General features: G+C 39.6%; 3 protein-coding genes and 1 long non-coding RNA gene across 5 annotated transcripts; 2 read left to right on the top strand and 2 right to left on the bottom strand.

Annotated features, from left to right (window-relative positions):
- Nucleotides 1-229: 229 nt before the first annotated feature.
- LOC136445196 (rab9 effector protein with kelch motifs-like) lies at nt 230-6,789 on the top strand. The gene is made up of 15 exons (XM_066443064.1): nt 230-381; nt 676-764; nt 1,006-1,152; nt 1,419-1,470; nt 1,799-1,899; nt 2,188-2,273; nt 2,610-2,688; nt 2,976-3,061; nt 3,402-3,489; nt 3,842-3,890; nt 4,021-4,114; nt 4,518-4,618; nt 4,973-5,057; nt 5,697-5,801; nt 6,588-6,789. The coding sequence occupies exons 1-15, from the start codon at nt 230-232 to the stop codon at nt 6,690-6,692; spliced, it is 1,419 nt and encodes a 472-aa protein (XP_066299161.1). The 3' UTR covers nt 6,693-6,789.
- Nucleotides 6,790-8,014: 1,225 nt separating this feature from the next.
- On the bottom strand, nt 8,015-14,317 carry LOC136444419 (UDP-N-acetylglucosamine transporter-like). 2 transcript variants are annotated; one of them, XM_066441967.1, is made up of 9 exons: nt 13,984-14,317; nt 12,698-12,890; nt 12,074-12,228; nt 11,516-11,638; nt 10,889-11,060; nt 10,366-10,484; nt 9,830-9,963; nt 9,422-9,581; nt 8,015-8,963 (listed from the first exon to the last, which is right to left on the bottom strand). In XM_066441967.1, exons 2-8 carry the CDS (start codon nt 12,879-12,881, stop codon nt 9,467-9,469), a joined length of 1,002 nt encoding a protein of 333 aa, XP_066298064.1. In that variant the 5' UTR covers nt 12,882-12,890; nt 13,984-14,317; the 3' UTR covers nt 8,015-8,963; nt 9,422-9,466. The 2 variants fall into 2 exon arrangements, with proteins under 2 accessions (XP_066298064.1, XP_066298063.1); XM_066441966.1 differs by having other exon boundaries at nt 8,015-9,581.
- A 216-nt stretch (nt 14,318-14,533) lies between these two features.
- Nucleotides 14,534-20,294, top strand: LOC136444588 (ATP synthase mitochondrial F1 complex assembly factor 1-like). Its single transcript, XM_066442214.1, has 10 exons — nt 14,534-14,740; nt 15,198-15,300; nt 17,040-17,132; nt 17,342-17,404; nt 17,638-17,688; nt 17,888-17,935; nt 18,404-18,499; nt 18,982-19,048; nt 19,213-19,253; nt 19,450-20,294. The coding sequence occupies exons 1-10, from the start codon at nt 14,547-14,549 to the stop codon at nt 19,639-19,641; spliced, it is 948 nt and encodes a 315-aa protein (XP_066298311.1). The 5' UTR covers nt 14,534-14,546; the 3' UTR covers nt 19,642-20,294.
- Nucleotides 20,295-20,666: 372 nt separating this feature from the next.
- On the bottom strand, nt 20,667-22,039 carry LOC136444589 (uncharacterized). Its single transcript, XR_010757285.1, has 4 exons — nt 21,988-22,039; nt 21,386-21,548; nt 20,971-21,085; nt 20,667-20,784 (listed from the first exon to the last, which is right to left on the bottom strand). It is a non-coding gene; the product is annotated as an uncharacterized lncRNA (long non-coding RNA).
- Nucleotides 22,040-25,721: the final 3,682 nt, after the last annotated feature.

Raw genomic sequence — 25,721 nt, 5'->3', positions numbered from 1 at the left:
GATTTCATAGCGCGAGATTTAAGGTCAAAGGGTACATCAACATGGCAACATTGTATCAACAAAACGCTATTGTGTGATTGGCGTCTCTAAGGTAGTCAATCTTACCTTCGCAGGGAAGAATTAGCTATTGTTTCTTTGATAGACGGTGAGCAGACGTTTATTTACATAATTGAGATCTTTTCTATGCTGTGGACCAGGTGTATTGATGTTCATAATTGTGCAAAAACAGATGTATGTCCATCTCCGAAGAAATTACTTCTGTCAATCAATATCGTGTTATGACATTTCTGTGTTCTCCACAGTTGGTCCCAGTCAGCTGGTGTGGGAGAAGGTGCCACAAGGAGGAGACATCCCCTCCAAGAGAGATGGAGCCTCTCTCTGGTAAGTCTGAAGGAAATGCATTGTCATTCATTGCCTTTCATTCATTGTCCTTCACTGCCTTTGTTTGAGAGTTTATCTTGCATGTGCAAGTTATAATGGTGTCGAATGGCCAAGTGGCGACTAAGGCTAGCGGACTCGAGATCAAAAGATTCATTAATGTCTGCTAAGTATAAGATACTCCTTTGATGAACTTCTCTAAATACAATGTGTACTGTGGTCAGCAGCAGTGTACTAAAGGTGCACGGTGTTGAATTGACATGCAATAATGGTGGTAACACCTTTCAATTTCCACAGCGCTGTCGGTTCCACCCTGTATCTGTTTGGAGGAAAGAGTGAGCTTGTAGCCGACGAATCGCTGTCAGGCCTGTACACCTTTGACACAGGTAAGCAGATTCAATCTGTACCATGTATATACATACATGTATTCTTCTATTTTTACCCTAAACTTGTTTAAATCCATTTCAATTTTCAGAGTTTGAAAAGTTAGCAATCAGATCTTAGATCCTGATGATGATCATGATGATGATAATGTCTTACTTACTTAATAGTTTATAAGAGAAGTTCTTAATATAATCAATTAAACAATATCAAAGATTTTAATCTCAACATGTGTTTTATGTCCAGGTACACTGTGCTGGGAGCGTTGTTCAACCCAGGGCCCACAGCCCCGCACCTTACACCACAGCCAGGCTGTGGTAGGGAAGAACATCTATGTCTTTGGTGGGATCTACAAGGGCAACGCTACAAACACCATGTACATGCTCAATACAGGTCAGTATCTGGTGTTGCTTCATATTTATTATATATTATATAGTAATGTGCATGTAGCAAGAGAGAAAGAGAGAATGATACAAATAACAGACATGAAGAGAAAAAATGAATTTGTGAACACTCAATAACCATATCCAATTTTGGTCAAAAAGTTTCATATATGTCATCTATTTTCCTAAAGCTTATTGTTTGAATATTTCAAACCTTTGACAATCCTATCAACCATCTTTGGTTTCAGCTAACTTGTTGTTTACCTGTTTCCATAGCAACCCTGACATGGACGCCCCTGCGAACCTCCGGAGGGAAACCATCCCCAAGGTGAGGGTCTGCATAATTTATCTCTTGACATTCAGACTGTTGTAAATGATGTGTTGACTTCATGACTGTAAGCAAATATTATTACATTTCTGTCCTTGTTGGAGAGTTTATCTTCACTTTAAGAAGTCATGATGGCGTCAAATGGCTAAGTGACTAGGCTAGCAGACACAAGATCAAAAGGTCATGGGTTTGATTCCTGGTATATTTTTCATGTAGGTAGAAAGAAGGTAAAGTTGGCCATGAATGAATTAATGACAGTATGAATCAATGAATAAATGAGCTGCTAGACAAACTTAATGACTTGATGAATCTTGGTGTCTCCTTGCAGATGTGACCACTCCAGCTGTGCTATAGGAGACAAGATCTACGTGTTTGGTGGCTGTGCTGGAGACAACGTGTGGCTCAACGACCTCCATATCTTTGACACAGGTGGGTGGGCAGCCACACTGGTGTATTTTACAGCTTACACAATCAATCAATGATCCCTTCAGATGAGACTGTCTATAGGAAATCTTATGCTAAATCATTATGAGTTTTATATTATGAGTTTTATGGGTATGGAAAATGCATTGTAAACAAATGTGTCAGAACTCAGAAGCAGAGCTAGCTAAGGTTAGTCAGACTTACCTGTTAACCACTATGGTAACAGTAATATCAAGATCTATCTGATAATGATGATGTTTTAAACATGTATTATAATGAACTCTTTCCCTGTAGCCACCCTGACATGGACCTCCCCCATGGTGAAAGGCGAGGCACCCCCAGCCCGTGGCTGTCACACGTTTGTCTCACATCATGATAAGGTCAGTACTGAATCAGATATATACTGTAACATTTGTACAAAGGTGTACACTGGTCCTCAAGCCACTATATCTGCCTACATTGGAAGTACCTTTCATCAGTGTTGTTTTTGATATATCATGCTCTGGAGACTGAAATTATACTGGATTTTGATACTCTAAATTTCATCAGATCTGTCCCTGGTGCTGATCTTCATGCTGGAAAATTTAAAACTTTCCATTTGTGGTACATTGTAACATAATGCCTACTCAGGGCCAATTTCACCAAATGCATTTTGTAGGCAGTACTGCAGTTAATGTCCTCCTCTCTCTTATAACAGCCTATATTGTTCATTTCAGGACATCTATGTGTTTGGTGGCTCCAACGACTCCAACATTGAAAACATGTCGTTTAACGACCTCTACAAACTCAGCCTAGGTATGTTATAAACTTCTCTATAGTGTGATTGATTGAATTTTTGTCAAATATTGCATAAAAAACAAAAGTTGAATGATAACAGTTACAACAATGTTTAGAAGATTACTTATTGGGGGAGTAATGGAGCCTGTTTGACTTGTGCTATGCTTAACATTCATCAAACTTAAAAGCCAAAAAGTAACAATGATTTTAAAAAAAGTAAGGAAAAAAGGAAATACCATAATTTGTGATTGATACCACAGTTACCAAAGTCTCTGACACTTGTTTCTTTGTTTCTGTCCCTATAGGAAGGTTGAAGTGGAAACATCCCCTCTACAGTGGTATTCCTCCTGAACGCAGATACAGTCACACGACCTTCATCCTCCACAGTCATGTATGTAACTCAGCAATCCTCATTTCACTGTAGATCATAGTATAGACTATACTAAGCTAAACAGCCAGATGAAACAAGTCCTATGTTACATGCTGGGGTTCCTTGCTATTCATAAACCTGCCAGTGGTGTCTTTTGTACATTTCTTTTAATTAGAAGATTGACCAGTATGTTGTTTAAAATAGTGTTGAAGAATTTTGCACTTCCACCGCTTGAAATTATATTTTTGAAAATGTCCATAATTTTGATGAGTACTGGTTTTTTGATGATCATATTTAAATTCTATAGTTACACTGCAAGAGGCTTCCATTGACCAATCATAACACACAATGTTCCCCACAGATGTACGTGATTGGTGGGATTAATGAGCAGCGAGAGTTTAACGATGTCCACATCCTGAAACTCATCAACCCATCAGACAGGCAGCCAGGTGAGCAGCATTTTCTCTTATATTTTGTATAGAGTTTTTTCTGTCATACATAGTCATTCTAGAATGTCTGTGGTTACCATTGTCACCTCAGGTTAACAGTGACAAATGATCTGCAGAAGACAATTACAGAGCTGTATTTTCTCTTTTGAAATGTCCCAAGATATTGGATACCCCTACACACATCAATTTTCATAATGTTCAAGGAAGTTACCCTTGTCTTATTAATTTTTTTTATTATTGCGTATTATTTTGGGACAAGAATGGCCGGGCTTGACAACTTGCTTTACTTTTATTGAAATTATCTCAATATGCAGTGAGTTGATACAGTACATGTATTTTGTCTTTCTTACAGTGATGAAGTCAGTTCTGGAGGATTTTGGAGTTCACAATGAAAACGTTGGGTAAGAAATGATATTACAAAACATTGTTAACATTGGAAAGATAACTGCTCATTTCAGCTTTTGTATTTCCCAGAGGTTTAGAATATGTAATATTGTTTTTATAACACTGTGTCTTATTTCCTTTCAATAGCTACACCCCCACGAGGACCCCACAGCCTCGATACGAACTGTCCGACCCTCCTGCGGTCACCTCACCTCGCTCCAGGCTGCCCCCGAATCTACCTGTGAGTTTCTGTTAAAAATGCAATATCATTACACTTTAAACACCTGCACATGTTTTTTCACCATATTTTTAGATTGTTTTAGAGCTGCATAAAAATATGTTACTGCCAGGAACCGTAATAAAAACATATTTTGATACAGATAAACTTTTAAAAATAGATTTTCCTCTTACTTGTTACTTGTAACGTTAGGTGTCAAAACTTGATATCTTTCAATTTGGAAAATTTGAATGAAGCACAGGCCATGTAGTAATTAATTGTAATGACTACACTCCTGAGGTAATTGCAGCAAACAGCTTATCAGATAGCCTTCTTGGTGTAGAATGACTATAGAAAATACAGGATTAGCTAATCAAATTGACTAATTTTAATGTAGATACTCATCTGTTAGTTTCTCTGTTTTCAGAGCCATGAGTCTCCAGACTTTGGTGAGGCAAGAGCGTCGGCCATCAAACTGATCCAGGATGCCTTCAGCATTCTGGAGGACAAGTTCAAGCAGCTAGAAGTGTAAGGAACATCTCATGCAGCAAAAGTTTAGAAATAGATCTTGCTAGAAATGTTCCTTTCCATCAGGAAGTATTGCTGTAAATGGTCTAAGTCTTGTAAGTTTCCAAGCAATTTTCCTGGGTATAAGAAAGGACAGAGTATAGTTTTTATTTGCTTACATTACATGCATGCCTGTCAAAATAGCTGAATTTGTCATTTTGCATAGCAAAGGAGTTTGCCTAGGAGCTGCGGACAATGTACTAGTACTACATATCACACATAATGTGGGTGCAGCGTTTTTGTCAGTTTTGCAATCAAATCTTAGTAGAGTTATGTGAGAAAGTTAACCTCTTTCCTGACCTTCTCTGACCCCAGGGAGAGAGCTGCTCTGAGTACGGCCCGCCAGGCATTTGCCAAGGAGAAGGAAGAGTACAAGACAACCTATGGCCGCCAGCAAAAGGTAAACTACAAAACTAAAACATTTCTGCATCCTACTAGACTTTAAAGAAAACTTAAACCTTGTTCCAACAGTGTATGTGCTTGGACTTAACAAATTCATTATTGCCACTCCAGCCTTTTAGAGACAGTATCTCTCCTTGGTGCTGAGAGAAAAATCATCTGTGGGACTAGTTTTTATATCTTTACATGGGATGATTTTCTCGTTATTGTTTTAAATCTTTGTTTAGAGACAGTATCTCTCCTTGGTGCTGAAAGAGAAATCATTTATAGGGGTAGTTTGTACACGTTTAAACAGATTGGTATTCTTTTTATTGTTGTAAACAATTACAAGAAAACAACCTGTGTAAAGATATAACAGGTAGTCCTAAAAATGATTTCTCTTTCAGCACCAAGGAGAGATACTGTCTCTAAACATAAAGATTTAAAAGAGACAAAATGACCCACTCCTTCTCTGACATGACCTTTTAGTCACATGACTCCGATTAAGGGTTGAAGGTGCCTAGAAATTTGAATCCTCCCCAGTCCCCGGTCACATGCAAATTACCTAGTATCCCATCATGTATTGACAGTTGGTGGATGGCTGAAATTAAACAGAAACTCGTAAATCTCTCTCACCCTCTCTGTCTCTCCCTTTCTGCAGGAGCTGCGTGACATGCTGGAAAACCACAAGGCACAGAATGAGGAGTGGCTCCGTCAGAGGAAGCAGGAAAACGACGCTGACAGGAAGACCATCGCCAAAGAGAAGGTGACCTCGAAAATCTGACATTCATTGAAGTTACCACTTATGTCTGAACTTATGTAGATTCTACATGTAGTGTCGAAGACTTGAAAAAAGCCACCCTGTATAAAGATACTTCTTCATTGTATGTGCATGTAATGCATGGTTTAATACTTCATAACTGGAAGGTATGTAGTTGTATGTTGTATGATATGGGCCAGGTGCCTGAATTAAAGTTGAAATGAAATGGAAAATGAAGGAAACATCAAGATTGGTGCACCATAATTGCAAACATTTCATAATGCTTCTTTGTTGCTGTGGAAGACATGTCATTATATTCATTAGTTTTATCATTGAACATCAAGACTTACAAATCACAACATCTTGACTGTTATGCACACTATACGCACCACACAGGACACCACCACCCAGCAGTCTGAAGACATAGAGGCCTCAGCTATTTGAGTACATTTGTGAGCTGCCTGCACTTTTCTGTGCTTGCCTTGGTGTTGGAACTATGGCATGCAATTTTAGCCTTGGTTCACACAATTGTTACTTTAACTATGGTGATGGCTGTAGGTGGGGAGCCTTACAGCAATTTTTGAGAGCAAAACTTTGTTACCTCTGTGTCAAGGTGTAAGCCACGTTGTTAGACTGGTGCTTTCTACCTTCATTTTTGCCAGTTTCAATATGGTGGACTGGTGATACAGTGAAGAGGTTTGGGGCTAAAACCTGTAAAGTGTTGTACTGATCTTTAGCTTGAGTGGTCATGTCTTTAAAAATCTGACAAAGATGATCTTTTCTCATTTCCAGGCCCAGCTGGCAGAGGAACGGGCACGGATTCTAGCTGAACAGGACAGCCTGTCGGACAAGTCCAGGAAGCTGGTGTCTGTCATGCAGCAGTTCAAGGCTGTGTGAAGCAGTGGGGATACTGCAGCTGATCTTTTAAAAACTCAGCCTCAGAGGATGTAGAGTTACTGCAAATTTTGAACTTTTTCTTGCCTTATATGTGATTAGATAGACTAAGTACTTACTTTCAGCACTGTATCAAAACATAGTTATTTATCTGATGTTATAATATAAACTTTTAATAAAACAACATTATATAAGAAGAAATGTTAGCCTTGATAGACTATCCACTAAGTGTGCACGTAGCGTGCTGGTGGTTCAAAGATGTTGCATTATAACATAAAAGACTCCTTAAAGTAAACTGCCCTGCAACAGAACAAGGTAGTGTGGTTTTCTACTGGCTGCTAGCCTCCATAGCAGGCCTTGGGCTCCATTTTAGTAGATGCCTTTAAATCCGTTTATCCTTATACTTTCTGATTCAAGGTATTGACCACAGTGCTTGTAAATTAAAGCAGCCATCAGAATACAGTTGTGTACATAACCTGCAAAAAAATGGTTATTTGAGACAAAATACTGTATGGAGCCGGCTATGGAGACCTCTGTCACAGGCCTTTTTTTTTGACGAAGAAATATCAATAAAAAAACTTAAGATAATAAACAAATTTTACATCTATTAAATGTCTTGATACCAGAGTAACTATAGATTTGTTAGAAGTTGATGTGTTTACCTCCAGTCTTGCAAACATAACATTTGATTGTATAAGTATAAAAAAGGCTGTGTTTCATTGTGTGTTTGTACTAGTTTTATGGTATCATGCTGTTTGAAAGCTTTACCACAAAAATGTTGCAAGTTAAGAATAGACTATGTGGTTGAAATTATAGCTTACAGCAATGCAATAGAGTGTGATGTAACATTACCATTGTTTCATTTTAGCATACTTTATGCTGTTGACAATATGCCAACCTGTGGTTCTAGCATGTCATTCCTTTGGTGGCTATGTTGGGTCCATTGAAATCCACTGGCATTAATAGATAGTATAGTATTACTACTGTGTTTGCTATACTTAACAACTGGGATTGTGACCTGATGTTGTGATGTACATTGTAGAGGACCTTTTATTTTTGTATGTCCAAACACCATTCCTAACTTATGCTATTGTAGGTATGTAAACAGGTTGGCCTGAGTAACAGCATGTCATATGCTTTCAGGTTGCAACTTGGTCAACACTGGTTTTAAGAAAATGTTTTAAACACACTTCAGTTACAGTCATATTATGTGTGTGTTTACTTTACTAGTCTGAGAGTACATTAGGGGTGTCCAGTTATTGCTGTAAACTTCTTGTGTGCTGTGGGATCGAAAATAAATAAATTATAGTCTTTGATGAAACAGCTAGTTCCAAGTGCCTTTATTTTGTTATGGTAAAAAATCCTGACAAAAACAATTTAAATCCTGCTCAAGAGGTGTTAACAAACAACAAATGTGATGATATGTTCTGGTAGGAAAGTACATTTAGTTCTCTGATACTTTAGCTAGTACATGTAAGATGAGATACAAATGCTTATTCTGATAAAAGGGCCTTCTATATGATGTGGTCATGAAAAACATGGCGAGAAGTTTTTACAATATTCTACAACATTGCTTGCACTTTGACACAGACAGCAATACTGTACACTTACAGGTCTTGACTTCAACTACGGACAACAATAATTACACCTTTTAAAAATATCTAAAATACATCTTCTGACAGCAATGCTAGTCTATGTATAACATCTGCACAGTAGTGTATGTCATAATATCAACATTGTTGGTAGTTAATGTTCACAGCTCCAAATATACATACACACCACATTCATTTAGTACAGACAAAAACAATACTCCTTTAAAAAAGAGCTTGGCAAGTAAAACAGCACTTTTAGTAGCATCAGCTCCTTTTGTGTAAAAGATACTAGTAATGCTTATTATAAGAACTGTAAAAATTACAACATCAAATAAATCTAAAAACTTTCCAACTCTATATATATTTGGTTGCTTATACCAAGGGGGTTAACCTCCTTGCTTATACATGTGCCACATTTGAGTAATTGCTATTACAAAGTCCCTTGAAATTGACAGAATGGTACAATCATGTTATTTCTGTGCCATCTCAAAACATACATTGTACCTTTATGTCAATTCTGTAATAGCTTGACTGCAATTTAAGACTTTCTATAAAAACAGGAATAATTCAATGTCCTAGAGGTGTTTTAAAAAGCAAGTTTCTCCTGGGCATCTCTAGGTCCTTCCATGATTATACTTCATGATGACATCTTTACGTGCAGTGATTTTCTCCTTTTTCTAACCTACATTGTAAAAAAAACACAGATTCATCGAGTATATTGCACTGTCTGTTTATGTTTGAGCAAAAGAAAAAAAAATTAAATTTTACCACTTTTATAACAAGCAAACATTGTTAATAACAGCTTTAAATAACAACGGCATCTAACAATATCAAATATCAGACCAAACAGATATACAATGTACGTATACATGTAGTATGAGTCAACTTTGTGTTTTCTGTCCATATCTTTGCAATAGACTTAAGTTCATCCTACACCACAAACTTTTAAATCTTACTACCTTTGTCACTGTTTGATGTTATCTAAGGAATATAACTGACAGAGTGCGGGCATTAACTGAAATGAATAATCTAAAGTGGTAGGCAAGGTTGGCAAAACAAATGTCTTTCCTGACTTGCACAAGTCAGCGATTATGATCGCACAAGTCAGAGATTATGATCATTAATACTTTAGCCTCTGACCCCAAAATGGCTGCATGTTCCATCTCCATGTAGCTATGTTCTCTGTTATTGCTGCGACTCCTTGGCTATCAAGGGTATGATAGGGGCGATGTTGACCTTTACCTCTCTGCTGTACAGGAAGGTTGCACAGATCACTATTGAAGCTCCGATGAAGAAGTGACTGAAGACAGGAAAAAATTGTCATATATGTCAGCTGTAACATTGTAATAGTTTAATAATCTATAAAATACAAATAATTTACAGATCTTTAACCTTCTCCCTGCTGCCTAACTGTGTAACCAATAGAGAATTGGGTGTCAAATGGCTACTTAAGAGTGTTAAAGTTTAAACAACAACTTTTCTCATGCTATGAATTACAATGAAAGACAATATTGACCTTTGCTTTCCGACCCATCACCTTTGACCTACCTGGATGGCCTGAAGTCGTCCAGGATGTAGTATGACATGACAGTTGACAGGATGATGGACAGCGATGTGGCAAACCCTTTCAGGATGTTGTCAGCATATTTTATCACAGCTGCTATTACCAGCCCTCCAAAGGCCTGGAACAGGGAAATAGTGTTTTGTACATTTTTTTTGTACATGAAAAATATGTAGCAGATTATTTGATTCCCAGGGGATTTAAAAACTAAATACATACATGTACTGTATGTGCCCAGAGGTTTAAAAAAGATAACAAAGGCCTGGAACAGGGAAATAGTAGATTGTATGGTGATTTATGCAGCAGATTCCCAGGGGATTTAGCAACTAGGTACACACATTCAAACCAAAGTTTAAAAAAATAATAAAGATGGGAAAAGTCTCATATTGTTACATGATAAAAAGCAAAACAATGAACAGTCAATTTTCACAAGTCTGTGCATGCACATGCCTATCTGTCAAAAGATTCAGACAAATAGTCTCCGAGTATTTGGTTGGTGAACCAATAAAATGAATAATCTCACCTGTAATGAGACAACTGTCCATGTTATACTGTTGTATCCCTGCAGAAAGCCAAGCTCCACCACTAGTTCATAATCAGACATCACTACTGCAAACAACCCAAATATGGTACAGAATAGACCTGAAGCAGGGCAAACAAGAAATGAGCTTCAAATAAAAACACAAGTTGAGAGACAGTGAGACAGAAGATGCATCTCTCCTCTCCACATCATGATTATTGTCTTGCTGCCATAGATAGTCTACACCTCAAAAAGTTGCCAGATTTCACATATACCCAGTGTCTTTCCACATTTAGAATGCGTTTTTTCATAGAATGACATGGGCATTACCCCCTACCAGGCACCTATGTCCTTGTTGCTGACGTTACAGTTCTTTTCAGGTCATGAGACATAGGCTTTGGGTCATTTCAAGTTGACAAGGACTAAAAGGACTGATCAAAAGCTTGTTGATATTAAAGCGCTTTACTTTGCGTACAGAAATAGCATATAAGATCATGATAGAACAACCTGTATTAGCACCACTCACCTAGCTGTATATTCCTGACCCAAAGGGATGGCCTGGAACCCTTGAGAATTTTTTCAAAGTAGACCCCTGCGAAAGCGCTTGTGCAGCAGGCAGTCAGCACAGACAACAGGCCCACCACCTGGCTGCCCAGGGAGTGGCTCTTACTCCCTTCTGGCTTGGCTTCTGCTGGCATCTAGGAGAGAAGTTCCGTTTGAGCTTTATTTCAATTCAATTTTAGCCAGCCTTTAGCAAGCTATTCTTCCAGTGTTTGGGAAACCAGTCAGTACAATTATACAACCAGAACTATCGTAGAGTGAAATTCGTTATAATATCACCAAGTACAGCTAGATGTGCAAAGGTTAGGCGTGGCAGGTCGTTCGGTGTAATATAACCAGCTACTGCCGCGCCGCATGCCTGCAAAGCTTGTGTGTTACGTCTGAAGAGCGGTTATACCGGCAATATAGATACAGATACAGATACAACATCGGCACAAAAATTTCTGATATGTGTTTTGTGTATTTTCCTACAATGTAAGAAGATTGGACCAAGCTATTTACATTCTGGGAGCTGAAGACAGAGATACTTCTGTGCAACAATTTTTTCAAATACATGTAGAGTAGTTTGATGTTGTTCTCATGTTTTACTGACCTGTACTAGTGCTACACCTGTCATGAGTAGCACCAGTGCCACCCACTTGGACATCTCCAGTCTTCTACCCAACATGGCCACACTGAACAATGCTGTGGTCAGGATCTTTAGCTGATATGTCACCTGTTATAGGAAAATCAGAAATTTATCTCAATACAGTTTAGAATACTAGTACAAGTAGTCCCTCACTGAAATGAAAAGCAGACTGTTAAGTCATTGAGAAAGCTTATCTTTCACATGTACTTGTTGATACAAGAAAAAAATTTAATTTGCACAGTTTTTTTTCTGACTTAATGTACAGTAAAATTTCCCTGGCAAGTTCAAAGAACAAGTTCTAAGGCTAAACAGCCCATTCAAAGTTCTGTGATTCTTTCCAGTAGCATATGCTAGTGGTTTGGGTGAGTGACAACTGACAACAGACATATTCAAACTCAATAGGCTATAATACATAATGATGAAGAAACAGGTCCCCGAAGAGTCCGTCAAATGTGGGCATTAGCCTATAAGGGAAAACACTGTTGCTAACTCACTAATAAACAAACACACTTAGTGACTTACTTGATAAGTTGCAGCATCTAGGTTGGACAGTGCCACATACAGCAGGTTGTTCTGCAGAGTGTACAAGATGGAGGGAACGGCCAGTTTCAGCGTCTCCAGGGGTTTGCCAACCAGCTCCTGACGTAAGGTAGACCCCAGTCGAGATATATCCATACCTGCAATCAACAAAATGTCCTCTTATCAGGTCAGCCAATGTCTACTTGCGGCCAAGCTATATCTTGCAGGAAAATATTGAAATTGCAGGAAAAACTATAGTCCTGCATACAGAAAAACCTATGGTAAGATCAGAGTCTAATGAATTGTCACAGTCCAGCTTGCAGATGCTGTTGTTGTAACCATTACATCATTGCTGTTCACCATGAAATAAAGCGTGGACAACTTTTTTATAGTCAGGACTGTCAAGGACTGATGCAGAAGATGGAAGAAACCAGAACAAATTCAACAAACACAGGTTAAATACTGTGGAGACACACCGAGACAAACAAACAAACAAACAGACAAAAAACAGACGGACCGAAAACAATATCTCCATTTTCAATATCAACGTTTTCACCGAGAGATAACAATAAATTTCCCTTTTCCTGTAGTGGTGGCAAATATAAGAAAACAACTGAAAAATCATACCCTGTTCGAAAAACACCAGCACCACGCAGGCAGCTATCTTCATGACTTCCGCCACCACCACAGCGGTGGATGACAGGTACCGTGGTCCCCTCGTCTCAGCGGTCCTGGAGTACCGCATCGTTAAGACCAGCGATGTCGTCTGGAGAATCAGCACCCCCAGGGAGAGGTGCTTTAGCGACACCATTCTGCACTCCTGTTTGAGCAAAGCAACTTTAGGTTCAATAAATGACAAATTAAGATTCAAAACAACCTTAACAGATAATCAAGGTTTGAAATAAAATTGTCCTAAGCCCAGCAGTAGGGTTTGGGTTGGCGTTAGGAAGGGCAACCAGCCGTAAAAACTCTTGCTACAAAAAAGACTTGCACTTTATGAGGAGTTCTGGGGCTTCCCCATCCATGTGCAAGCACGTCCAACCCCCATATGATGGGGAACAAAAGACGTTAAATTGGATAGATAGAGAGAGAGAGAGAGAAAATACTACAGTATGTACATGTACTTCACAATATGAACCTTTGATTCATAAAATCCTCATCATCCAGGCATTTTTATCTGGGTCTGGGAGCCTTTTTCTTATCATCATCCTAATCAAAACACTGCATAGTCTGGGCTTAGATCCGGGAGTGCTCAAAACATACTGTAAAAGCCTACAGTAATGGAACACAGCACCTTTCTTAAGCTTCTTGCTACACAGAGTAACAAAACAAACGTTTTCCTTCAAAATCTATAGTAACATGGAATGATGTAGACAGTAGAGACAGGAATGTGAGAAATTTCACAGCAAAACAAACCTTCATAGATGTTATGAATGTCATTAAAATCATAATTTGAGGTTATGAATATACATTGTATATCCATATTGAGTGATGATATTCACAAATACCCCAGGAGCCTATATAAACAAGATCAAGTGTCTGCATACATAGTGTTGAACAATCCTGGCCCACTTCCAGAAACGAAACACCATTGTGAGTGTTTGAAAGGCCTTTGTTGTACCTTTGTATATGCTTTACTATATATGATCTTTTTAGATACAGAATACGAGGACTACATTAAAACTAAGTAACGTGTACAATATGAGCTTCTTATCACAGTATCACAGGTGAATAAAATGTAGGAACAAGTGAGTATACATGGTCTACCTGGTCGCCAGGTGTGACACATACACATATAACGTTGTGTGAGATTCACACGTAACGCTTACCTGTTAAAGATGTTCACCTGGCGTGACGCTCACTTGTGTGGCTATTTTCTTAAAAATTCAAGAGTACAGAAGGCTTGAAGGTACCTGTGGAAAGGTTCTAGATGCTGCTCGGGTCCCGATGCCAACGTGTCGCTCTCTCAGCTGCGACTAACGGACCGAAACACGATTGATAACATCTAGAGTTGAAAATATTTCCGGCAACGTTACAACTAGCTGTAGGGCAAGAAACGGCTCATTCAACGCCAAGTCCGCTTTCTGTGCACGGTTACACTTGAACTGCTGCATACTGCACACCTTTACGTAACGGCATACCTGCCTCGTCTATGGTTTTCTGATGAGGAAGACACAAGGCAAAGGAACTGATGATGCTCTTTTTCAGAGCATCTGTTCTCTTGGGAATAGCTTACATGGTTCCCATTTCAAGTAGTAAACAGTGCCTACAATATTGGCATTTCAGAATTAAGCATAGACTTTTTTGTCATAAATTATAACATAAGATAATACTTAGAAATATTCTAACTTACATTTGAACATAGTGTTTGAGTAATAAAATATCATATATGTGTATATCTCCAACATTTTGTCATTTTTCTGTCAGGCAGAATAAAATTGTACAAGAGACACCCGTGTCATTTGACAAGAGCAAGATGGCGGCGCCCATGCGATTTTGTCGTCTGACATGGAGGCGAACGTTTTTACCGCTTCAGGCCTTTGCTTCGGGTGGCACTCCGTTCCGAGCCATACAGACGTGCTCGTGTGCTTGCAGTGGAGAGAAAGAGGCCGAGTTACAAGAAAATCCTTTCTTTTCAAAGTACAAAAACAAGATCGACCAGTTCAGAAAGTAGGTAACCGAGGTGGGGAGGGGGGCGTAGCTCAGCTCAAAGTCACTACTAAGCTACATAGATGAACTATTAGCCAATTAATGATTATCTTGTCGTTGTGTAATGTTTCTAAAAATGTTTTCTGTAAGTGAAATTTTTCCCTTTTCCCATTGTTATATGAATGCTAGAGCATCACATGTCAAACGTTATGACAGCAATTAAGATATTGTAAATGTAACGTTATATAGTGACTGAAGTATGTGCATGAGAAATGACAATATTGTGAAACTTATGATTATTGGTACATCCGGTTTTGTAAGTTTGAATATAGGCTGCTAACAAGACACATGATGTCTCTGGAAATGACTTTCCAGGTCAAAATTATTAGTGTTGCATATACATATCTATTATTAAACTTGACTGAAGGGGCTACCCAATCAAAGCATATGCACATTAATTTCATATTGCCTTTTGTAGAGAAAACCCCGGGGAGTATGAGGCATTTGTCGAGGAGAAAAAGGAAAAACGAGAGAAGAAGCGTGCAGATGCTGCCACCAATAAGGAAGCCATTAAAGAACAGGTCTCTCAAGCTTCTGGTTACTTTTTTTAATCACATATTATCACATAGGTAGATGGCGTCGACCAATCAGAAGCCTCCATTGCCCACAATAAGTGGTCTGTTATCACGCCATAACACACCACTTATTGACGTCATGTCAGAACACAACCGTTGCATTTTGTAGAGGGGGTATCTTTTTGATGAATCTTTTTCTTAACCTTGTTAAGAATATCTTTAATGTCTTAAAATTCCCAAACATTTCCTTAGCATACATGGACAATATATGAAAAAGGAAAACAAATTCAATTCAAGTAAAATTCAAACGGTAGGACTACAAACAATATTTATCACACCCCCACCGTCAAAGTGGAACCGGCCCAGGTCAGACGACATTGGAACCCGCTCGAATTCGACGGAGCTGAGTACCACAGTTTTTCGTCAAAGAACTGTCAGACACCGACTTAGAGTCAGTTTTCGGGTCATGGGAAGCTGGGGAAGACGCCCAGGAACATGCGGAAGGAGTTCAGGGGCGAGAAACTGGCGCAAATTTGCGGAGAGGAGACTCGGGAGCGAAAATAGGTTTGGATTCCAGGCTAACGTATTTCCCCAAGCTAATCTTGGCAGTAAAATAATCGCCCATGAAGCCGCCGAACTCCTCCTCAGTTTCTACCCAGGGGGACCCCAGGAAGGTATGTTCACGTTTCTGAGGGGTTTTACCCGGCGAAAATTAAAAATCTTGCCGGCAAATTGATGTCGCCGTGTTCAAAACAAACGTGACACGCACTAAACACGCCCCCCTCCCCATGACCCATGTCACGTAAACCGATGTGTTGGCATCGAAAAAATTACGGTCAAAATCGCCAAAATTCTTACAAGTTTCTATCTACAAGGATCTCAGCAAGATACGTGTACGCTTCTGTGGGATTATTTTCCGGCTTGAGCAAAAAATATCCCGGGAAACTACAAGCAAATCATGAAAGGGGATGTAAACATGCTTGATTGTTCTTACCACAGCCAACTAAGCGTTAAACAATCGGGCGTCAGGAATTGTGAAAATTGAACAGAAATTTACAATTATACCGCATGATATAAAGTCTACGTGTCCAGAACAATAAGACAAGTTACTGCTTGTTTACATTGGATTATATAAAGATCGTGTGTACATTGGATTGATTTTACATGTGTAGTACTAAATAAAGAATAAAGAAATATGTATTATACAGGGATTTGTCTCTCTTAATTATATGGGTCAGTTTGGATAGGCTATGTGAGGGGTTTTACCCGGCGAAAATTAAGAATATATGGGTCAGTTTGGATAGGCTATGTGAGGGATTTTACCCGGCGAAAATTAAGAATATATGGGTCAGTTTGGATAGGCTATGTGAGGGATTTTACCCGGCGAAAATTAAAAATATATGGGTCAGTTTGGATAGGCTATGTGATAATAACGTTAATGACCCGCCTGTTCCTCGGTTTATATGGTGTCATAACGCCTGGTCAGGTGCTATAACCACCTCATAAAACCACCTCGTTCGCTTCGCTCACTCGGTGGTTTTATTCGATGGTTATAGCACCTGACCAGGCGTTATGACACCATATAAACCTCGGGGCGGGTCATTAACCCTTAATTAATCATTAAAGCATAAGCCATCTTGTAGCATGCATTCATATATTATCAATGGCCAGCATCTGGATTTCAATATGTTTAAGAAGGAAAGATTTAAAATGTTCCAATTATTATTTTCACTTTTTTCCTGTAGATGAACTGGATAGGCAAAAACCCACGGTTTTCCCAGAATGCACAGCAGGATACTGGACCTTCTCCCGGCAGCTTCTCCATGGCAGGTGCCAAGGTACACCTGTAAAACCACCTGTAAACGTTTTCTCCAACCCTTGATTTTGGTCCATCATCTTAACATACCTACACTCACCTTCTGGTACATGTGTGATTTGACAAAATGATAACCTTTATTAACTAATGATATGCTAATGTTGTTGGTCACGATGATGGATTGACATGATTTTTCTTTGTTCGATTTATGACATCGTCTGCTTTATACAGAAGCTGGAATCTGTGCTGAAAACTGAGCTAATCCAGGACAAGACAGCAGAGGAGATAGGCAAGGTGAGGAAACAATTCATCTTTGTTATACACTAGATTAAGACAATTTTTCTTTAGAATGTTTCAGAACCAAGGGAGTGGGTCAGGGTGACCTATGGATGTCAAACTGCAGCACGAGCACTGTACAGTGCACACACACACACACACACGCACACACATACCCACACACACAGTAACCACAATGCTCTCAAATGCTGACATTCTGTAATGCAGTGTTGTTGACTGTTTCAATGCAGATCTGGAAAGACTACCATGCCCAAAAGGATGCTCTGTCTGCTGTCATCCCTGTAAGTCATCTTAACCCTCTCCTTTCTGATTAACCAAAGCATTTGGTATAGAGATGGGCCTACAGCAGGAAGTGGAAGGAGCAATATTCAATTGGACTTTTTGAATGACTTTTTGGTACAGGAGAGAAGAGATTGTTTATTTTGACTTGCCCCTTTGTTTCTGTTCTCCTCTAACTCTTGGTCTTGAACTGTTTTACAGAAAGATACGTATGCTATGCTGCATGCCAGGACAAACATGTGCCCAGCGGTGAGTGAAGAACATGTACTTAGAATATTGTTATAGCTGGTCATGTCAAAATTCCATTGTAATGTCTTTATCAGCAGGACTAGCCCCTTTGTAACAGCCACAGGCTAGTAGGGCAGTAAGTATATAATCTTTAGAAGAAGGCAAGAAGCTGATGAAGGGTTTATCCAACTCCAAATTCGTCTGTCATTTTGACCTCAGCCAAACATATAAATGGATAGATAGAGATCAGCAAATGAAGTTACATCTATGTATATAACCTTTTGATACTTTGTGTGGTATAGATTTTATTCTCTGCTTGTCGGTCAGACTAGATTTTTCTGTCATCTAGGCATGTATAAATGGATGAATAGGTAGAGATCACAAATGCAGCTACATACATTGTATACATATAGAACCTTTTCAAACTTGGTGTGGTATAACTTTTATTGTCTGCTTGTTTGTTGATCTGACTGCCCCCCTCCCCTCCAGTTTCTGCTGCCCATGCCCAGGGAGCAGGGATACGAGTTCTTCTTGCTGCAGTTCTCAGGTCATGAGTGCCACTTCACTCCCCTCATCAGCTTCCAGGTAAGCAGGGTGAATGCAGTAATGAATGAATATGTCCATGAAAGTTAGACATCCAGGTAATAAGATTCACCAAATATCAGTGACTCAATCATTGCAACTGGATATGATTCTGGAAACAGTCAGACTTTTCAAGTAGCATCCACTACTCATTGACACAATTAGCAGGTTTGGACAGACTACCATGCTGATCGACAAATCTTGCTTAGTGTCACTGACAAAAAGTAGTGGATGCTATGTATGTCTGACCGTTTCTAAAAACATATCCAGTTGCTTGAGCAACTGCTATTTGGTGTAATGAATGAATGAAACCGGATAGTGAGTGTGTGTGAGTGAATGAATGACATGAATATATTTCATATTGACTGTCTTGTTTATCAAAGACACCAATGATGTAAAGTAACATCAGATTGCAATGGCTAAAGACAGAAATGAAGTTTTTCATCAAACTCCTTTAACATAGTCTCATCTATCCTTTCTGGCAGGCTCACAAAGAGAATGCCCCCAGTTGTATCCAAATAGTGCACTATCCTGATCTTGCAGAGGAGAAGGGTAAGAATATCAGTTATAAGGAAACATGTTGCAAAAGAGCTTGAGAATGGTATGCTGAATCGATGAATCTGTTTTATTGTTGTCATATTAATTCCTACTGAATGTAATGATGACAGCTTGTGCTCAGTCACTAAACAAATATCAATCCCCCTTTTCCTGTGCAGGTATTGTACTAATGAAGGCAGAGGTGGACACAAAAATACTGGTAAGGGTGTTTGTTTTTTTGCTGTTAATTCACTTAGCCATATCAGGTACATCATCTAATTTTATGTCAATGCAAAAACTGTAGTATGTTTTGAATGCTAACTTTGCTACCAAAACATGGTTGACTTTAATGTTATTTAGATTATGAATGTATTTACAAGTGTAAAATAAAGTATAAATTTTTTTTCTTTCCCCAGACCACATTAGAAGCTAAGTTCCTTGTCGATCAGATGACCATGTACTACACCGCCAGGAGTGACCAGCGGTTCAGCATCGTCCGCAACTTCACCGTAAAGCCAACCGAGTTTGATCACATGGTGTTGATCAGGGAGCTGGAGTCCTTGGGTTCAGCATTGGAGGGGCAGCCAAGACCAGACAAGACGGACTGATCAAGTGGAGTGTATGTCAGGACAGACTATGTCTAGTTTGAAACATCTTTTGTTTGTTTGTTTGTTCACATGACCGGTAAACCACAAGTTTTGTAAACTAAGTACAAGCTGTGTAAGACCAGACTGTTAAGTTTGATCCCCTTGTAGGAGGAAGGATGCCTACTCTTTTTGTGTGGGTTCTTTAACATGCTCAAAGTGTTGCACTCATCATACATGGGACCTCCACGTTTTGTCCCACTTAAGAGGACTTTGAGCTAGGTACTACTCATTTTCACCTGAGTAGAGTGAGAAATTTGAAAATTTCATTGCCAGCTTACTTGTCTGTGTATTTGGTCCTCTGAGCTCTCCCCTAACGCATGCTTCACTGCAAATTAACTTAAAACACTACAAACACATCCTTTCCCCACTATGAATTTGCAGTCGTAATAACGCCAAGCTGTTAGGGTTTTACACAAGGTCTTTTTGCACTTATTTGTGTAAACCAAATTTTGTAAATAAAGACAATGCCTTGTACAGTCAACAACCATTGTTTCTTATATATACCTGTATGTAACTTTGGTATACTATTTGTCCAACCTTATTGGTATTTGTATACACCTGGAGGAAATAATGAAGTGTCAATGGGACTTCTACAAATACAACCCTTTATTTCAGCTGTACACGTGTCAATTGAATAATTGAAATGAATTGAATCAGAATTCAAAGGAAAATGTAGGACATTTGACGAAGGATGATTATGAGGCTGCGCTGTTCTATATCATTGATTTTCGTTCTTAAGAAAGAGATTCATCCAAAATGCCATGCAAACGCCTGGAAACCTTCAAAAAGACTAAAAGTCTTCTGAACTTCACAGTTGCTAGAACATCATAAACAAGCTGTTGATAAACATTAAAGTTAAGTTAATCACATTGGATTCTAGATCTAGAATCTGTCCAGGAGAATAGAACATGACAGTGCACAGGTATACATAGTGTATCTGTAGCAAAATGTGCACCACAATATGTGGTACATGTACATTTCTTAGTAGTTCATCTGCGATTGTGGCACTGGCTGGGACCAGGGGTTTTGTTTGTTGCACACCTGCATGTGTGTGATCTTCGCTTGGTTAGAGAGCTGATGTCGCCGTTGTCCATGAATCCACAGCTGAGACATTAAGAATAATGTTAACATAACGGTAAATATGTGTTTGACATGTAAGGACACTTAGATTTGTAATGCAGAGAAATCAACTAATCAAATTTTCATTTGATCTCACAGCACTAGCATTTTTTAAGGATAAATGTTACTAACAGATTTCAATGAGAAACAAGGTGTACCAGTTTCTCTTACCTGCAAGACGTTCGGGTAAGACAGGTTCCCAGCTTTCTTCTTCGTACATTTTGCAACACAATGAGACAAAGACAGCAAAGATGATGATCTTAATGAACTGCAGGATCAGAAGGTCCTAACGATGTCCAAAGAGGGAAAAGAAGTGGTTTATTCGATGGATTGTACGTCAACCCACGGCTGACTATTTCAGTGATGTTATTATGCATAAGGAACATGAGAATAACATAGATGGGACAAAATTATTGGGAAAGTCGTAAGGATAACTTTTATGTTAAAGTTAATTTTGATGCCGAAGGACATAGAATTTATTACTTCAGAAGACAGTTTGATATTAGGCGATGCTGCTGTTATGATGGCTGGTCGTTAGTTTTTTTAAAGATTTTACTTGTGATTATCCGTTTCAATCATAACTGACCTGTGAAAAGGCGACTCCTACGTACACCAGCCAGCTGAGAGCCTCTTGTTTTCCGAAGTTGATTCCATAATAAATGGCAAAGAATGCCGCTCCACTGCAGGTGGCAAATGCTAGGACCCATGCCAGATGAGAACATCTCCGTGAAGGATGTCCACAGCATTTACTGATGTTTGAACAGATAAAACAATGAGGAAAGATCAAGCTTCTGTTCGGACAGGGAGGGAACTGGACGGAATGCTGTGCTGTTGATGAACAATACCTTCTTTTGCGGACAGACGAAGAAGCACAAAGTATCACATCGAACCAATAGCAACATAACCTGGTCACCAGTCTCTACGGCTCAGCTTAGGGATGTTTTACCTGCCGAGTCTGCTATGCATTGGTCTGTTTCCGTCAGCCTGTCTCCTTAACTGGCATGTCGAGTTATCGCGTCCCCGGATCGGAGTGAACTAAAAAAGCCAAGCGCCGTAGAAGATACCGGAGAGCTTCCGATGGTATGGTTACCAGGCTGATCTTACTTTACGTACATCATATTTTATACGACATCTTAAAGCAAGTAGCGACTATAGGAAATTTTGAACTGCCACTTTATGGCGACTCACCTGCAACAGCAGCTGCAGCAAATCCCATCCTTCGTTTTTACATTTTGCCAGTCGTCACCGCTAGCACTACCTCTTGCAGAATGCCAGTCTGCAAGTTCAACTTCAACCTCTTCTATTTCAGCATCTGTGTTCTCATTGTCGCCCACTTCCTTGCAGTAGGTTGACTTAGTTGGTTTCTTTTCTACATCACCATTCCAACCACAACAATGGCGTTCTTCACTTCTTTCCGTAATATTCGCAGTGGACTTGAAGAGAGCTGTGATAACGATGCTTACAACAAAAGCTACAAGGCCCGACTCCACGCCAACGATGAGGTGCTCCCATCCCAGCCGAAATTCACCAAGGCTGGAATATCCAGATATTCCGTGGAAAATGATGGCGGCGACCATCTGACACAAGAGGGTGATGAGACAGCACGTCACCCGCTGAACTCTCGTAAAGCTGTAATATATTCATTGAGAGGAGGGTCAACGTCTGCCTAGCTTATAGTAGACATATTTTCTTCTTTCCAAATACCCTGGGAGACCAGACCCCGTGACTCGGCGCGATCACCCAACGATGACCCTGGGTCTGGTCTCCCAGGGTACTTTCCAAAGAGGTTCTAAACATTTTCTTGATGTATTGATTTGCTTCTACATGCAATAAGGCCCTACGTTCTGGGAAATTGTTTCAAATGAAATGGTCATACCTGCTCCTTGGTGATCGTGTGAGGATGGAGAACCAGAGGTGATCGTTCCGTAGTCCGAAGAGAGCTCTAGCCACGAACAGTGGCAGCGCCTGTCGGAGCTCGTTCTCATCTGTCACGGGGAGATGGATCTCAAACTGAAAAGTACACAGCTTTTAATGAGATGGGATGCTGTAAACATGACATATTGTTACGTAAACAATAGATTTAGTGGTGGCATAGCTTTAGTGGTTTTGTTTCTCCCATTGTTCACTAGGAAGACTAAGTAATAACAGTCTCTCATGTAAAAGTGAAACTACTGTATTTAGCCCATGGTGGCAAGAACGTGCAAATGCACCAAACATAGTGTTACCATCTGCATATCTTAAATTTAGTTTTTGTCGTTAATCTTCGGTGTAATAACTAATATCCAACACACTACCTCCCGTCTGTCCTGATCCGTCGTTAACCACCTTTTGCTGAGAAAGTGCCACCGCTGGTCAGTCTGTAGGTCCCGTACCATTACACGGCTCAAATACCTGTTCAGTGTTACAAAACAAAAACATATATCCATCTATTCTATGATGTTACTATAATGTGTATAGTCCTTATTCCCAATGTTGTCCTAGTACAAAGTAGTGTTCAAATATTTTAATGAATTATCATGTCGTTGATTTTACTGTCCAAATTGTAATGCCCGAACTCCAATTCAGCCAATGGGCTGCAATTGTTCGCGACATGTGTGAATATGAAACATTGAATAATAATTGAATGTCTTTGATTCATCAGTGTTTCATTTTCAGCATTTTTCACACGGGACTAGTAGTGAGGGACATAACTGCTTAGGAACCTTCATACTTGCCATGGATTTCCAATTGAAGAATTATGGAAATGTTGTGTTTCAAAGATATCAGTCACATACCAAGACTGGCTCTTCCCAACGTTGTCCATCCGTATCGCTATTTCTTTTATTTCTCCCAACCAGTCACGGGTGGTGATGAGGAAGGAGTCAATACTTCCTCGCTTTAAGACCTTCCTATTGGTCAGTGGATCCGATATTGTATGAAGTTCACTTTCTCCTGCAGTTTTGAATAAGCAAAAAATGATGATAAGGAATCAGTGAATAGTGGTCGAATTTGAACATGCATGTTCTTAAACAACTGCAAGTGAAAGAGCCTTTTTTCAGCAACAACAAAAGAATATGATAAAAGACGGCCAAATTACTCACCATAGTCTCCAATTAACCGGATGTTGACATTGCCTGAGGTCCCAGCATTCCTTCTAAATCCCGTAACAACCGTGACATCATATTGGTAATGAGCCAATGGGTCCCGATCTTTTACCGCCATTGTTTCAACCTGAGTGTGGCAGAGAGACTCTGATTGTGGGAGCCCCATATTGACAATGGTTGAGAGGACTAAACAGTTGATAACATGTTGCATATATCATAGTAGATCGTGATGACATGTTGAAAATCTCTTGCTATTGTGCACAGTTAGTGTGACAGATATGAAGAGGACTGATGAAACTATTTTCGGGATGAAGAGGACTGTTATCTAATGGCATTAAAAAAGTATTGATGGACTGGAACTGGGAATGTTTGGGATGATAAATGAGTTATCAATAATATGATTAATTCACAAATACAAACTGGACATGATCTCAAACATACCATAACTTTATCTTCTTTGTCCTTAAAGTACGCCCAGCTCGCCACTACCAGATACAATGCAAACGCGGAGGCCACAGCAATGGGGATGATGGGGATGTCATCAGCGGCATCTGCCTGAGTCTGGACGGCAACGTCATTTGCCAGGGAAAAGAAGGTGGAGCCAAATGACGTCAGATGGTCACAAATGCAGTGCGTGCGGTTAGATGTGGTCAGTGGTCCGAGCTAGAAGGTGAAAAATATGATATGGGTAAGATTTTCAATTGTCCTTCTGTTAACAACTGACTCAATGGATGAGGCAGTTCTTCGACCTATCAATTTATGTTGGATGTGGTTCACGTGCAGATCACTTTGCTACCGTGAAAGGAATGATTTGAATCAATGTGTTCATTGAGATTTCCTTCATGAATTTGTGAAAAGACGTGTAACATACATGTATAACGTATGATTCTAACATACATATTCAGCATAAAGATAGCCATATAGAATATCATTACGAGATCGACATACTTGGCAGCCATCACGTTGCCACGTCGATGTCGTCTCGTCAAAGTAGGTACAGGAGCTGGTGAACACCAGTAGCTCCAGGTCAAGGTCATCTGCAAGTACGTGTACGGTAAGGAAACAGACGACGCAATGTGGTTATTAAGACCTGATATATTTCTATATAGCCGGTATAACAGCCCTTCGGCGTAAAACATCAGCTTCACAGGCACGCGGCGCGACAGCAGCTGGTTCAGTGAAACGGGTGATGAAATAACTTTAATTACTACAGATGTAGTTGAAACCTTTGATTTCTTGCACAAAACTGCACACAACTGGAAGTAACCGAAGAATGTAGTAAGCTAAGGTTTCCTTACCTTTGACGCAATAGGAGATGCCAATATAATACGTAGAGGAGGAGTTCAATACGCCAAGCTGCCACAAGAAAGGGTCGGTCGTGATGTTTCGGTCTTCAGAGACTTCAAGTGTATAAGCAGTCGTAAGAGGCAGGCTTTGTTTGCTGGTGTAGTTGACTGATGTTGGGTATTGGTCCTCTCCTAGGTACAGAGTTAGTTCTGCATCCGGATTTGACGGTCGCAGCAAGACATGAAAGGTTTGATTTTCCTAAAAAGAAACATGCCATAAAGTAACCAATAGCAAAAGAGCATTGATCACTAAATACAAAATGAGAATGGAATATATATATATATATAGTACTTTGGAAAATTCGAGGTTATGACACCTACATGGATATCGGTGGTGTTGAAAGTAGTGACATCTTGCACCCCTGTGGTACCATCCCCTGATATCCGAACCGTGTTCCAGAACTCGGAGCTATCGTCCCGAGGCAGGATGATGTCAACTGCTTCTGTTAGGTTCCGTACAGCGATGTTCTGGCCTTCAGATGTGAACTCCAAT

This window comes from Branchiostoma lanceolatum, chromosome 11, assembly GCF_035083965.1.
Source record: "Branchiostoma lanceolatum isolate klBraLanc5 chromosome 11, klBraLanc5.hap2, whole genome shotgun sequence".
Taxonomy (NCBI): Eukaryota; Metazoa; Chordata; class Leptocardii; order Amphioxiformes; family Branchiostomatidae; genus Branchiostoma; species Branchiostoma lanceolatum.
Note: the sequence above shows the minus strand (reverse complement) of the source record. Positions and strands in the feature narration are given on the sequence as shown.

Excerpts from the sequence above, each read along its gene's own strand:
- LOC136445196 (XM_066443064.1), top strand. The coding sequence starts at position 230 with ATGTATGTCCATCTCCGAAGAAATTACTTCTGTCAATCAATATCGTGT. Across the intron at positions 765-1,005 it reads CCTGTACACCTTTGACACAG|GTACACTGTGCTGGGAGCGT; the intron begins GTAAGCAGATTC and ends TTTTATGTCCAG. Across the intron at positions 5,058-5,696 it reads CCTATGGCCGCCAGCAAAAG|GAGCTGCGTGACATGCTGGA; the intron begins GTAAACTACAAA and ends CCCTTTCTGCAG.
- LOC136444419 (XM_066441966.1), bottom strand. The coding sequence starts at position 12,881 with ATGGTGTCGCTAAAGCACCTCTCCCTGGGGGTGCTGATTCTCCAGACG. Across the intron at positions 11,061-11,515 it reads CAGGTGTAGCACTAGTACAG|ATGCCAGCAGAAGCCAAGCC; the intron begins GTCAGTAAAACA and ends CTTCTCTCCTAG. Across the intron at positions 9,964-10,365 it reads GGACAGTTGTCTCATTACAG|GCCTTTGGAGGGCTGGTAAT; the intron begins GTGAGATTATTC and ends TCCCTGTTCCAG.
- LOC136444588 (XM_066442214.1), top strand. The coding sequence starts at position 14,547 with ATGGCGGCGCCCATGCGATTTTGTCGTCTGACATGGAGGCGAACGTTT. Across the intron at positions 17,133-17,341 it reads TCTCCATGGCAGGTGCCAAG|AAGCTGGAATCTGTGCTGAA; the intron begins GTACACCTGTAA and ends TGCTTTATACAG. Across the intron at positions 17,405-17,637 it reads CAGCAGAGGAGATAGGCAAG|ATCTGGAAAGACTACCATGC; the intron begins GTGAGGAAACAA and ends GTTTCAATGCAG.